This window comes from Pangasianodon hypophthalmus, chromosome 28, assembly GCF_027358585.1.
Source record: "Pangasianodon hypophthalmus isolate fPanHyp1 chromosome 28, fPanHyp1.pri, whole genome shotgun sequence".
Classification (NCBI taxonomy): Eukaryota; Metazoa; Chordata; class Actinopteri; order Siluriformes; family Pangasiidae; genus Pangasianodon; species Pangasianodon hypophthalmus.
The window spans coordinates 16,101,749-16,116,748 of NC_069737.1; the positions used below are offsets into that span (position 1 = coordinate 16,101,749).

Below are 15,000 nucleotides of genomic sequence, written 5' to 3' on the forward strand. Positions count from 1 at the left end.
AATAACAATATTTTAAATTAATGAATTAACAGTCATTAAAAGGAGATTTTACATGAACTGTGCTTTCTTTGTCTCTAGATTTGGACTCAGCAATAAATTTGAGACAGAGTTTCCCTCAGCACTTACAGGGAAGGTGAGTGAGTGAGCACTTCCCACACACACTGAACACTACATTAATGAACACTACATACACACAGTGTCCCATGTAGAGCCTAATAAACTAAACCAGATTGAGAGATTTACTGTGTAAGCTGTGTAAAACATGAGTCAGATGCAGGTATGTTTGCACACACTCCATCCAGGAGAGTCTTATACTTATACACTGGACTTTAAAGAATAAAAGTGCAAAATAAAAAGAATGTATGTGAATTGGAGCCGAGCCCTAAATACTGGAGACGAGCATCGAGTGTAGGGCACGTGTGGCCCCGAGTGAGAAGCAGGAAGAGGTGTGTGTGTGTTTATTTCACTGCTGCATGTGTGCTGATTAAGGTGCTGGTGTTGTTCCTCCTGTGCTGATGTGCAGGTGGCACCGGAGGAGTTTAAAGCCAGCATGAGTCGAGTGAACGGCTGTCTGAGGAAGACGCTGCCGGTGAACGTGCGCTGGCTGCTGTGTGGCTGTTTGTGCTGCTGCTGCACGCTGGGACTCAGTCTGTGGCCCGTCATCTGCCTCAGCAAACGCGTCAGTCTTCATTTACACACCCTTACACAAACACACTCACACACACCCTTACACACTCACACACACCCTTACACACTCACACACACCCTTACACAAACACACACACCCTTACACACTCACACAAACCCTTACACACTCACACAAACCCTTACACACTCACACACACCCTTACACACACACTCACACAAACCCTTACACACTCACACACACCCTTACACACACACTCACACAAACCCTTACACACTCACACACACCCTTACACACTCACACACACACACAAACACACTCACATAAACCCTTACACACTCACACACACCCTTACACAAACACACTCACACAAACCCTTACACACTCACACACACCCTTACACACTCACACACACCCTTACACACTCACACACACCCTTACACACACACTCACACAAACCCTTACACACTCACACACACCCTTACACACTCACACAATCCCTTACACACTCACACACACCCTTACACACTCACACACGCTCACACACACACACCCTTTCACACACACACTTACACACGCTCACACACACACACTTACACACACTCACACACACGCTCACACACACACACCCTTACACACAGCCATATACATTCTTACACACTCTTACACACACTCTTACACACACTCACACATCCTTACACATGCTCTTAGACACTCTCACACAACCTTACACACCCTTACGCACACTCTTACACACAACCTTATACACGCTTACACACACTCACACACACCCTTACACATGCGTACGTACTCTTACACACCTTTACACACGCTTACACACCCTTACATGCTCACACACACTCATACATGCTCCCACATACTCATACACACCCTTACACACCTTTACACACGCTTACACACCCTTACGTGCTCACACACACTCATACACACCCTTACACACCCTTACATGCTCACACACACTCATACACACTCACCAGTCACTCACATCGTTGCACTCTTATTGTTTAAATGGCAGCCTTTGATGGATAGAATGAAAAAATCTGGAAAAGTATTCGTATACTAATTTAAAGGCACAAATTTCCAGACGTGGAAGAAAGTTTAAGAATAAATATGAATATCTGTTGAATGTTGTCTCACCTTGTAATTAATATGAACACAGCACTCGGACTCGCTGTTCCCCAAAGTGAACACCGGAGCTGGACAACATGACCATACAATTTCAGTATCATTTTTATAGGAAATAAAACTAAAAAGAATTTTTGTTGTTTTTCTTCCTTTTTGTTTTGCACATTTTTTTACTTTTCCTCATTTCCAGTGTTAAATGTTTGTAGATATAAAAATTGTTCAAAAGTTTAGAGTTTTTTTTATTTCACTCCTTTTTTCTGTAGACATTAATAAAACGTTAAACCTTTTACAAATTAATTACAAACTAAATTTCCCTCGAACTCAGCTCTCCGTGTTTTTGTAAAATGCTCTGCTGCTTTGCTGAGGATTTTTGTCACCACATTGTTGCTCTAAAAAAAAAATATGCAAAATACAAAAATATTTAAAACACCGCTTTAATCTTCATCCTTGAAGTAGAGAAGAAAAGATAAATGCATGTGAGCGTACACTGGGTTTATTTTCTTTCCCTTTTGTCTCCTTCAGACACGCAGATCCATAGAGAAGTTACTGGAGTGGGAGAACAACCGCCTTTATCACAAGGTTAGTGAGTGTGTGTGTGTGTGTGTTTGTGTTTTTAATCTGTCTTTCGTGTCCATCTTTGCTAACGCGTCTCTCTTTTTCAGTTGTGTTTGCACTGGAGGCTGAGCAAACGGAAGTGTGAAACCAACAACATGATGGAATACGTAAGTTAATCTCCAGTCACTGTGATTTACAGAGAGTCCCAGCGTGTGAACGTTTTCAGAGCAGAGGAGCTTACACTTTCCAGCTTCTTGGTAAAACGAGAGTGAGACAGAGACAGAGAGAGAAAGAGAGACAGAGAGAGAAAGAGAGAAAGAGAGTGAGACAGAGAGAGAGAAAGAGAGTGAGACAGACAGACAGACGGACAGAGAAAGAGAGCGCGAGGTTGGTGAGAGAATAATTGTTTATCGCAGCTTTAACGTAAGTGAGAACAGGAACACATCATTAAATGTGACTGTAGACCGTAAAAATCTGCGATTTGTCGTTTCATTAAGACATTAGACTTTGGAATCGTTGGCAGATTGCTGGGGTATAAGCGGAATAAAAGACTGTACACGCCACACTGTGCACTTATACGATAATTCTGCGCTTTCGTGGCATCGCACCTCCCCGGTGCATTATATTTGTATAACCGCACATTGTGGAGTGTGTTATTCCTGTAAGACTACAACAGATCTGTTCTTATAGTGAGGAAAAAAACAGGAAAGTATTTTATAATCCTGGTTCTGAAACCGTAGTAAGCTTTTATCCCAAATCTCTGTTTTTTTTTAATCAGTACACAAAATATTATTGTACTTTATAAACCTAAATGTCTCTCTCTCCCTCTGTTTCTCTCTCTCTATCTCTCCCTATCTCCCTCTCCCTCTGTTTCTCTCCCTCTCTCTCTCTCTCTCTTTCTCTTTCTCTGTTTCTCTCTATTTCTCCCTCTCTCTGTTTTTCTCTCTCTCTCTCTCTCTCTCTGTTTCCCTTTCCCTCTCTCTCTCTCTCTCTCTCTCTCTCTCTCTCTCTCTGTGCTGTGCAGGTTATCTTAATAGAGTTTCTACCCAAGATACCCATCTTCAGGCCGGATTAGCAGCTGCTCACGCTGTCCTCTGCCTAAGGTGCCTTCTTCTGGTACTGTCACACTTCCCTCGCTCCGGACTATAAACCCGTCCTATATATACACATACATACACATATATACACATATACACATATACATATACGCTGCTTCTCCCACACTCAGTGCTGTTTACACACCTGCGTAACTGCCCCTGCGTAACTGCCCCTTGCCCCCTCTCCGCCCCTCATCTCGCCCTCTCGCCCCTGCTGCGTTCAGATCCACCTGAGAACACCACGGTCCTGCAGCACAAGGCTCTGAGCCACCGGCAGCCATCTTGTGAATCTGGATATGACAGAGAAACGGGGGTTACCATAGCAACGTAGCAACGATGAAAGAAAAAAACAGTGTCATTTTTTTCCCCCCAGCGGAGAGCAAACAGCAACACCGAGTCATCAAGCATCGAGGTGGAGGGCGGAGCTTATGTTCGATCAACCAATCAGAAAACATGATCGCGTGACATCACTGCAGTATAATAATTAGCCTGAGGTTCTTGAGGAGCTTGTTGTTGGGCTGTCTATTGCTAAAGAGGTAACATGATGTAAGCTAAGCTAGCTGGTTGTATTGAGGTAGCCGACTAGCTTGGCTAGGATCGCCAAACTACATTCATGCTAACGATGCAGAATTCTGATGCTTAGCTTGTTTTCGGTGTAAATTTGATCCAGATTATTCAGTAATTTTCAGCACATTAAACACAAAAAATAGGTTTCAGTCTCTTCTAAAACAAAAATATTTCAAATTTCAGATAGCTAGCCAAGAATGCTATCTGCGAGGTACGTTGTTATGCTAGCAAGCCATCCGATAACAAGTATAAATCACGTTATTATTTTTTTCTGTCATGAACACTGTGATAGCTAGCTTGCTAGTGAACTCAGCTAGCTCGTTAACATCAGACAGTGACTGCTAAGACGAGGTAACATTAACGCTAGAAAAGCAAACGTAACGCAGTGCATATGTGTGTTTATGTAGCTGGCTAACATTGGTAATCCTTTATCGCAGGATTAAAATTAGCATTTTATGCTAAAAATGAACAAAAAGGAACGAAAAGGACGTCTTAGCCATGTGATGTGATGTTACGTGATCGAGTTTGTGATCGGTTTCCGCTCCTCGTGACCCGGAGACGCACGTTACTTGCGCGAGTCGCTCCATAATGGATAACGATCCGCTGTTTTCCCTTCCTAAATGAACCTGAAAGAGACAATCACACACCGGCTGCACTGAACAGGACCGACTTGTGTAGTAAAAAAAACAAAGTGTGAGACTTTTCCGGAAGGTTCAGGTCGCAGCCGGATCCCTTAATGCAGCACAGGACGGATTATTTCTATTATTTTATTATTTTTTTTAAAGATTGTGAGAGCTTTATCAAACCCATAAAAATCTTCTCACAGAGGAGGTTGTGAGTGACAATAAATCTCTTGAAAACTAGGCAGTGTCTCAAATCACATCCGTCTGTAGTATTGTAGTCACTGTGGGTCACTGTTAGCATGTTAGCATGCTGACATCTAATACAATCCGGTTAGCAGCTTAGTTTCATGAATCTCTCATGTATAAACTCTTAAAAGTATGTTCTCTTAATGTATGTTAGTGTACACTTAATACTTTTAAGCATTAGGTCATAGTGTGTGATTTGAGACACAGCCGTACTCTGAAAACTAGCCACCCTGCTAGCTGTTAGTACATTTTTCTTCACAAAAAAAAAAAAAAGTTTTTCTTCATAAAAAATATTTTTCCTTTTATCGTGATAACATTTAACACACAAAAAGTTTTGGTAAAATCTGAAGAAAAAATAGGAAACATTTCCCCTCAGTTAGCTAATATTATGCTAACAAGGCCAGCACACGCTAGCTAGCATGTCGTGTGTCAGTTTGCTGCGTTTTTGTCATGAACACTATAACATTTCACACAGAAATATGTTTTATTCCTGTGTGAAACAGCAGGATCATAACTTTTTGTGCTTAGCAAAACAGCTAATTGTATCCTTTTTATATTTTCAGGGTAGCTATTTTGCTAGCCACTTAAGGCTATGCTAGCAAGACACAACATGCTAGATCCTAGCTAGCAAGTCACATAGCGGATTTGTTTCACTTTTATTTTAATTTAAAGTACTACTGTACTTAGCAAAGTGGCTAATTGTTATTTTTTGTCACTGATAAAAAATCATACTTCCTCCTATGAGAAGCGTTTTAGTCAGTAAAGCTCCCACAAGCCTTTTATTTTATTTTTAAAGTATTTTTATTAGCTTTGTTTACCTGCTCTGTTAAAAAAGAGCAGCTAATGTTCAACTTCTTCGGTTTGTGTGTGTGTGTGTGTGTGTTTTGTATCTGTCTGTCTCATGAGCGATATGAGTTAATGAAAAACAATCAACAAAACTTTGCTGAGGTTAAAAAAAAAAAAAAAACACCCCTCTTGTATTTTTAGGTCTTAGTTTAGTTTCTGATTGTATTAAAGTAGCAGTTTGGCCAAAAATAAAATGTCCGCCATGACGCCTTACACCAAATGGAGTAGTTTAGTGCTGAAGCTATGATGCTAGTTCAGCTAACATGTAATCAAAGTCTGTATCTTTGACCAAACTGCTCCTTTACGTACCTTATTTAGAAATACTAATAATAATTAAAAAAAAAATACACAGAGCTCTGGTATTGGTGCATCCCTCATTTGTGGATTTTTTTTATAATTTATATGTTTTCAGGTTTTTTTTTTGGTTTTTTTTTTGCTGCCTGGTGATTTTTCACCTTCAGGAACCTGCTGAGGAACAGAAGCTGTGAGATGTCCAGCACCTGAAGACAGATTCATTTGTTGTAGTGGTCTTAAAGGAAAAGAAATAAACCACAGATTAACGTTAACCGTTAATTACTTTGCCGGTTAGCATTGTACGAACACGTGAAACCGTTTCTTTGAGCGATTATTTAGCGCATTTGGAGTGGGTTCGGAGATCGTAATTAAGATTATATGTCTACGATACTCGACTCGTTTGTACGGAAGCATTATTATTTTTTTCCTTTCTTGTTTTCTCATGATCTCGACGTGACGTGATGTTGTTGTTTATTGTTCTGGAGGCAGCTAAAGCTTAGCGCAATCCCGCAGCATCACGGATGAACAAATTCGCTTTTACTTTGATCAGCTCTGTTTGTCGGAGATCGATAACGTCCACGTTAGTAAATTTACATCGTGAGAAAACAGATTTTTGTTATGTCAAGATCACGAGAAATCAAGAAAGCAAAAAAATATATAATAATAATGCATGGCTTCTTAGGGCTTCTGTACTTTTGTTCACTGCTGAGTTTAATTTAGCGAAACTTTACGCCAAAAACGAGATTAAAGTCACATTGTTCATAATTGTGTATAAAAAAGTGTTACCTTAATTTGAGCGTAAAATTTGCCCAGCAGGTTTTAACCAAGTGTGTATGAGTGTGTGTTGTTCAATAAGTTTTACCCACGTCTTCATGTTCATCCATTATTATTATTTTTGTTTGTTTGTTTCTCTAAAGAATATTTAAGTACTGTGTATGTACAGGAATAAAGTACAAATACACTGCTGTGTGTGTGTTACGCTGAAATGAGTGTATTTTGACGGTCTACTGCGTGGTGCCAAAACTTTAGAAGAGCTGAAAAAGGAGTGAGAGAGGAAGTATAAGAAGGAGAAGAGAGATGGAGAGAGGAAAAAGGCTGAGGAGAAAAGGGAGGATGAGTAGAGAAAAAGTAAAAAGTAATAAGACTGATTGTCTTAGCAAATTGAAGGGAAGAAGATAAAAAAGGGATAAAGAAGAGAAGAGAAAGAAAAAGGAGGGAGTGAAAAAGCAAGAAGGAAAAGAGGAAGATTGCAGTTTAGAAGAGGAAGGAGAATAAAAAGACTGAAAAATAAATGAAGAGTGAAGACGGAGATGGAAAGAAAGGAAGAGAGAAAACGTGAGCTAAAGTGTCTTCCGTTACAGTCGCAGTACAGCCGTGATTCATTATTCAGAAGAACTTGAAGACCACAGACTTCATTCCATGACAAAACGTCTTCTGGGACTTAACGCAGGAGGTGTGTGTGTGTGTGTGATCTGAGACATGACCACAGCTGATTTTTATTGTTAATGTGCCCTTTGTAGTGAACATTACCGAACATCACTAGATTAGTGTAGTACAAAGTGTTTAAGTGGGTTACAGGTAATAGTTTTTTGTGATCTCAAGGTCAAGACTCCACCTGGTATTTAGGAAATTTATTGTTGTCTGGCTCCGCCCACTTCACTGTTGTATTAAACCTTATTTTTGAGTAATTAAAGTGAAACTAATAGTAAAAGATGTATACTTAATGTAATAATCATACAGGGAAAAGCACTTAAAGACCAGCTCTCAATTAATTCAAGTGATTCACTTGCGGTTATAAATGAATCCTCAAGTGATGCACTTACTTTGTAAATGACTCACTATTCGTAAATGACTCCTCCAGTGCTTCACTAAAATTAGTAAATGGATCTTCCAGGAATTTACTTGTAAAATGACTCCTCAGTTTGCTCATTTATATCTCTAAAGTACTCCTCCACTGATTTCATTTTGTTTGCAAATGAATGATGCACTTAAATTTGTGAATGACTCCTCCATTGATTCACTGACCCCTGTAAACGACTCCTCCAGTGATTCACTGACTCCTGTAAACGACTCCTCCAGTGATTCACTGATACCTGTAAACGATTCCTACAGTGATTCATTTACACCTTTAAACGACTCCTCCAGTGATTCACTGACACCTGTGAATGATTTCTCCAGTGATTCATTTACATTTGTAAGAAGTGCACTAAACAGGACTCTCATTACAGAAATTACCAAATGCCTTTTTTTAATCCAACAAATCAACATCTAAACGAGACTTGGAGAAAACACAACATCGGAACAAACAGAAGAACTAAAATGGAAAAATACTACAGAAGAGTATAGAGGATTCGATTTCTGCTGGCACGGGCATGGTTCAGAGCTCAGAAAAGACGAGACGTGACGAGACGTTACTCCATGGCCTCCTGGTTCTCCTGGTCGGCTGCTCGCTCCTCGCTCGGCTCTTTGCCTTCTTTACTCCTCTTAGACTTCTTATGTTTGTGTCTGCGATGGCCGTCACCTTCCTCACTGTCGTGCCTCCTTCTGCTACTGCTGAGAGACAGTGAGAGACAGACAGAGAGAGAGAGACGAGTCTCAGATATGCATAATCTGTATTAATACTCGAGTTCCACTAAAGGAGTTTTGTCCTAGTTAAGGGGCATGGCCTCAGAGTCAGACCCAACGAAGGGGGCGTGGCCAGTGATCGTTAGCCCCAGTGAAGGGGGTGTGGTCAGTGATCATTAGCCCCAACGAAGGGGGCGTGGTCAGTGATCATTAGCCCCAACGAAGGGGGCGTGGCCTCTAAATGTTTGTCCCAGTTAAAGAGGTTGCTGCGCCTCTCAGACTGAGTGTAGGGGCGTGTCTTCTGGTTTCAATCCCAGCAAAGGAGGCGTGTCCTCTGAGCCAGTGAGCTTTAGCATTAGCGTGGTAATGAACGTGTGTGTGTGTGTGCGTGTGCGTGTTACCTGCGTGAGGACTTGTGCCTTCCCTCCTCTTTCTCTCTGTGCCTCCTCTCACGGTGTCTCTCCTCTTTCTCTCGGCTCGACCGCTCCCGATGCCTCTCATACCCGCGGTCTCCGTAGTCACGGTAACGGTAGCGTTCTTCATCACTGTGTGTGAGAGAGAGAGAGCTACAGAGAGTAAATATATATTTAGATAAGAAATCTGTCTGTTTTGTTTATTTTATATTAACTGCTATTATCATGAATATAATTAAGGATGTGTAGCTCACCTGTTGTAGGCCATGGATGAGGGACTATGCTCTCGCTCTCTCTCTCTTTCCCGGTCGTGTCCTCGGTCCCTCGTCCTCTCCCTCTCTCTCTCCTTCTCTCGCTCTTTCTCTCGGCGGGGATAATAATCCCACTGCTTTGAGTTGTCCATCATCCCCGCCCAGTTGTTCACAGGCCCCTGCATGGGTGGCGGATAACCACCTGATAATCACACACACACACACACCATCCATAATTCACAGTTCAGACTCTTTTACAGTCACATATTTACTATAATCAGTGTAAAAATAAGTTGAACTGACCTGGTGGGAAAGGATACGGAGTGACAGGACGGCAGTCGTATCCTCCAGGATGCCCACTGCTGGAGAAAATAATAATAATAATAATAATCATCATCATCATCATCATAATCATCATCACTGTCACTATCATCACTGCCATTGTCGTCACCACCCTCATTAACATCGCTGCCAGCCTCGTCATAGCGATCAGTATGAACCACTATGGCTATTACTACTGACATAAGCTATATGTTACTGAAAATATTACTAACTTTAGTCCTTTATCCTCTTTTTTTTAATGTCTGATGCTAAATCCTCATATGCTAACAGCCTCAATTAGCTAACAGGCTTTAACTGGATGATTGATTGGATGATTTAATTGGATGATGGACTTACTTGTCTAACGTTGGCATGAGTGAAGGGGGCGGGCCAGTGGGAGGAGGCGGGAAACCTGGGATGCAAACAAACAAACAAATTCCATCACAAATGCTAGAAATAATTTAAAAGCATTTAAGGTAAATCATTGAACATTTATCACTTATTTACGGGCAGTAAAACAGAACGTACCAGGAGGAGGGACGGTGATCGGGAGTCCTGTGAGGAACGAGAGAAACACGTATAATTAATTCAGTAAATATTAACATCATAATTAAATATTTCCATATGAATATTAAATAAAATGTTGTAAACATGCTACACAATATCAGGGTTAGTATTAAAAACTAGCAGACTGCAGTAGTACATATAACTAGCATAAAGTGATGTCTGTTATAACTTTTGAATTAGCCTAATTGTAACTTGCCAGTTTGTTACAGTATTTACGGTAGTCGTGCTGCTCCAGTAGTGACGATGTTACAGGAATGTGCACACTTGTGAAATCTAGCATAATACACTTTAGAACTTGCACTGCGTTCAACTACAACTTGCTATTCTATATTTTTAACGTTGACAGAAAACACACGCGTGCGCGCAATCAAGCTCCCTCCACAATTTGGAATTCCTACTCGGAAACTCAGGAAGGTGTCCTCAACTCTGAGTCGTATGAACATGGCTACTCACACCATCAAGAGTTAATTGAGAAGACAAACATCATGAATGTTCAAAATCACAAGCTGTTCGCTAACACACTGTTTTCATGGAGGTGTCCATGTTTTTCCTACGTTGGAATTCGAAAATGATGAAATCCAGCTTCCCGATTCTGCGTTAAATACAGCATTAAACAGAGCGAGACAGAGAGAGAGAGAGAGACAGAGAGAGAGAGACTCACTTGGTGGAGGGATAAGGGGCGGAGCCTGGCTAACAGGGGGCGGAGGCAGGAAAGGAGGTGGTGGCATGTTGGGAGGGAGGGGCCCTGGGGGGAAGAAGGCGGGGATTTTGGCAGGCGTGGCCTCTGCTTCGGAGGTGGTGTGTTCAGAGATCACCTGTAAACAACACAACAGAATAAATAACAGATTTCAGAGAATATATATAACATCATGTGTGTGTGTGTGTGTGTGTGAGCGCGAGTGAGAGAGTGTGAGAGAGAGAGTTACCTGGATGTTGTTTCCCTCCAGATTGTGTCGGCGTCGTCCCTCCACCCTGCTGATGGTGGCTGTTTGTCCACCAATCACATCGATGGTCCCAGTAGACTTCCTGCAACACACACATACACACACACATACGTCAATCAACAAAAAAATATATACACACTCAACAACAACAAAAAAAATCTGAGTGCACTATCAACATCAATTTATTTATCCAACACTGAACTATTTTTTGAACGAACTGTAAAAAATATCACAATATTTTCACAATAAAAAGTGCAATAATTTACCAATTTACAGAGCAACTCTACTTTTTTCATGCATTAATAATAAAATGTACCCAGATGATTTTTTATGCTCAATAATCACAATAAATAAATAAATCTTGGTAATGCACTCAGACTTCTGCATTCATTTAAATTCCATTTTAAAAATCATGTGATTTAAGGCAGAGAAAACAAAACCAAAAAAAGAAAAACACTCCTGCATCTCAGTGGTTTCTTAAACAAAACGTAAATGAACACAAAACTGAAAACACCATCTGTGACCAACCACGTGATGAAGACAACAAATAAATGAAAAAGACACACAAAAAAAAAACAACTTGGCATCCAGTAAATCTGAGGCCTGTGGAGAAAAAACTCAAAAAACAAGAAACCACGCCCGTGTCCACACCCACTTACGTATAATAGGGCGTGTCTTGGGATGCAGGCCCCGCCCACTGCGGAGGGGATATCCTATGAGGGCATGAGTAAGGGAAGACAGGCAGAGAAGAGTTACCGCCTCCTCTCGCGCATCACACACACACACACGCAAGGGTATAACAATACACACAAACACAGTGGTATATTTAAGAGGACAAATTAATGACCCATGAGTGTAAACACCTGAACATTTAAAATAGAGCTGAGACTATGTGTGTGTGTGTGTGTGTGTGTGTGTGTGTGTGTGTGTGTGTGTGTACCTGGCCGGGTTCAGGCCTGTCTTGTACAGGTTAGATGGGGAGGTAAAGTCTGTTTTAGCAACGTGAGCAGGAAGTGCAGCCTCTTTATCGTTCCCTGTCCTGCCTTGCTGAACCTGAGCAATAAACAAAGAGAAAAAAAGTAAGCAACAAGGTGCAGGAGGTTACAGGAATGACGGGGTTATGGGGGTTAGGTAGGAAAGAGTGGATAAAGGGACAGAGGGACAAGGGGACAAGGGGACAGCGGATAAGGGAACAAGGGACAAGGGGAGAGGAAGAGATGGGGACAAGGGCATAGGGGACAAGGGCATAGGGGACAAGGGCATAGGGGACAAGGGCATAGGGGACAAGGGGACTTACAGAAATCTTGCTGGTAGCAGAGCTGATGTTGATGTTGTCGAGGCCCATACGCAGCCGCTTCTGCTTCTCACAGTACGCCTTCCAAGTTTCCTCATTAAAGCCATAATTAAAGTAGTCCGACAAGTCAGCACCTAAACACACACACACACGCGCACACACACACACGCACGCACACGCTTAACCATGACATCTGAGATAAGTGTTAACGCTAACTATCCTGAACCTCAGTCATTAGCTTGCTTATGCTTAGCTTATCGGCAGCCATGACGATAACACACACCGGGTTTTCTCCAGGGCTTTTCCTCGAAGGACTCCATGTCCACCTCCAGCACGGGGCCGCCATTGATGCTGCCTGGGGCATCGAGATCCACACCTTTCACCTTCGCGCCCACTGACCCACACACACACACACACACACACACACACACACACACACACACACACACAGAAAGTACAGTGTTATGCAGGAAGGAACTCTGGAACTCATACTAAAGTTATATCCATTACACACACACACTTAATGGTTCGTTTAATTACAGAGTTTATATTCTGATTCAGTGTAAATTAAATTCTTAATTAATTCAGTACCTGCTCCGTATGGCCTGCTGCCACCTGTCTTTATGTTCAGATTGACCGGCGCCGCTCCATACGAGCTGGAAATGGAAACGCGGCTCAGTTTAAACTCAGCTCAGTACAAACACACAGCACAGAACCGCAATACTGAGTTTAAACACATGTGAAATTGAGATGGGAGATGAATGGCTTCCCTTTGACTCACGTGTACTGAGGCGCGCCCGTCTTAATGTCGCCGATGGTGACGCGGACGTCATCGTCGTCGTCATCGCTGTCACTCTCGCTGTCCTCGTTGTCACCCTGCGCCTCCTCCTGACCGGGGACGTTACTTATGTGTTATTCATCATTCAGATCAAACTGTACTGAAAATTCTCTTTAGTTCCGTACACGATGTAGATGTGATAAAGGTAACAATAACAATAATAAACAATAATACAGTTAACACTGGAGCAGTCCTACATCACATCCATGAGACCCCTAATGGACACACTACAGTGCACTACCATTACTTCATTCCCTACAAAGAAACTTCTATACATAAAGCAAGTGAATCCCAAATGAATCCCTAAGGAGTTGAATCTCAAAATATCTGAATCCCAGATGAATCCTCAACAAACCGAATCTCGAATGAATCCCACTGGAGCCGAACTCCAAATGAATCCCAAATGAATCCCACTGGAGTCGACTCCAAATGAATCCCAAATGAATCCCAAATGAATCCCACTGGAGTCGACTCCAAATGAATCCCAAATGAATCCCAAATGAATTCCACTGGTGCTGACTCCAAATGAATCCTGAACTGAATCTCACATAAATCTCAAATGAATCCCAAATGAATCACTTTGGGACAGAAGGACTAGCTACCTGACTGGCCACTCCATTTCCAGTGCTGTTCTCCTCGGGGGCTGCAGGAGCAGAGGGGGCGCTACAGAGCAACACACACACGTTATATAAATTATAAATTATAAATTATATAAACTGTTTACAGCGTAGCGCAACATTAATGAATCAAACTACAGTGTGAACGATGCGCTCACCTGACAGCGGCGTTGAGTTTGGCCTCTTCCTCCTCTGTCTCCTTGGTTTCTCCTTCATCTGCGGCACAGATTCGGAACATGAGAAGGAATAAAAGTGTTAAATCTAGATCATTATTTACATTATTTAAACATGATGCTAAATTGGTAGCTGTAAGCTTATATTACTTGTCATGGGAGGAAATATATTATGATTACTTTGCTGCATATTATTATTATTATTATTGTCATCATTATCGTGGTTATTTATATAGAATGTATTGCAAATACCGATATCGCGATATCAAGTGACAAGTGATATACCGTGCAGCCCTGATCGCGCGCATCATAATTCAGGCCCAAAATGTGGTTTTGGGTTTTAATGTAATTGACTTTTAATTTAGAAATTGCTGATAAAATGTATTATAGATTAAATATCTGCAGAATGAGCCGGAAATTGTGGAATATTGCTAGAATAAAGGCTCACCGCCGTACAGCCATTCCTCCTCCTCATCCCCGGCAGGAGCCTCCGCCGCCGCTGTTGTTGTTGTTGTTGTTTTCTCCGCTTCTTCCGCAGACATTTTGTTTTTCACTTCCCCTGAAAGAAACCCCGCAAAATGTCTGACCCTAAAACGACCAGCTCAGCCCCGCATAAGCGCGCACAGAGCAGGAGTTTATCTGCACAGAACACATGAAGGGGTAAACACTCTACACTTCCTTCTACTGGCACACTTTTACGCAGGAAGTAAGCGTGCCGAGGTTAAGCATGACTTCCGGTGCAGAGGTGACATAATAAAAGTCCGTAAGGGCTGAACTTCCGGTTTGGAATTATCTTATCATTTTTTTTCCCCACAGCACATTTGCGTCAGAAAAAAACTTTGCGTTTAATTCAAACAAAATTAATTAATTAACGATATTAAATACTACGCGAAAAGTTATATGATTATACTTTTGAAAGTTTTTTAAAGATATATTTTAAGATAATGTAAGATCATTTTTAAAGTTATAACCTTGCTTTTACACAATGTTTTCATTA

At 41.5% G+C, this 15,000-nt stretch overlaps 2 protein-coding genes across 9 annotated transcripts in view; one reads left to right on the forward strand and one right to left on the reverse strand.

The window, feature by feature from the left end:
• Positions 1–6,987, forward strand: part of chic2 (cysteine-rich hydrophobic domain 2) — a 7,627-nt gene extending 640 nt beyond the window's left edge. Inside the window, exons 2-6 of the mRNA XM_026948120.3 lie at positions 79–133; positions 524–679; positions 2,315–2,371; positions 2,455–2,514; positions 3,372–6,987. Coding sequence (XP_026803921.1) covers positions 79–133; positions 524–679; positions 2,315–2,371; positions 2,455–2,514; positions 3,372–3,422 — 379 coding nt within the window. The 3' untranslated portion in view covers positions 3,423–6,987. The remainder of the gene's footprint in view (positions 1–78; positions 134–523; positions 680–2,314; positions 2,372–2,454; positions 2,515–3,371) is intronic.
• Positions 6,988–8,251: 1,264 nt separating this feature from the next.
• On the reverse strand, positions 8,252–14,721 carry fip1l1b (FIP1 like 1b (S. cerevisiae)). 8 transcript variants are annotated; one of them, XM_026948112.3, is made up of 17 exons: positions 14,452–14,721; positions 13,989–14,046; positions 13,816–13,876; positions 13,157–13,263; positions 12,967–13,031; positions 12,659–12,769; positions 12,379–12,509; positions 12,022–12,134; positions 11,741–11,794; positions 11,064–11,163; positions 10,799–10,952; positions 10,099–10,125; positions 9,928–9,982; positions 9,553–9,611; positions 9,253–9,451; positions 8,987–9,151; positions 8,252–8,570 (listed from the first exon to the last, which is right to left on the reverse strand). In XM_026948112.3, exons 1-17 carry the CDS (start codon positions 14,543–14,545, stop codon positions 8,432–8,434), a joined length of 1,692 nt encoding a protein of 563 aa, XP_026803913.3. In that variant the 5' UTR covers positions 14,546–14,721; the 3' UTR covers positions 8,252–8,431. The 8 variants fall into 8 exon arrangements, with proteins under 8 accessions (XP_026803913.3, XP_053086918.1, XP_026803914.3 ...); XM_053230943.1 differs by having other exon boundaries at positions 8,987–9,130; positions 9,553–9,608; positions 14,452–14,720; XM_026948113.3 differs by having other exon boundaries at positions 8,252–8,573; positions 9,553–9,608; positions 14,452–14,720.
• Positions 14,722–15,000: the final 279 nt, after the last annotated feature.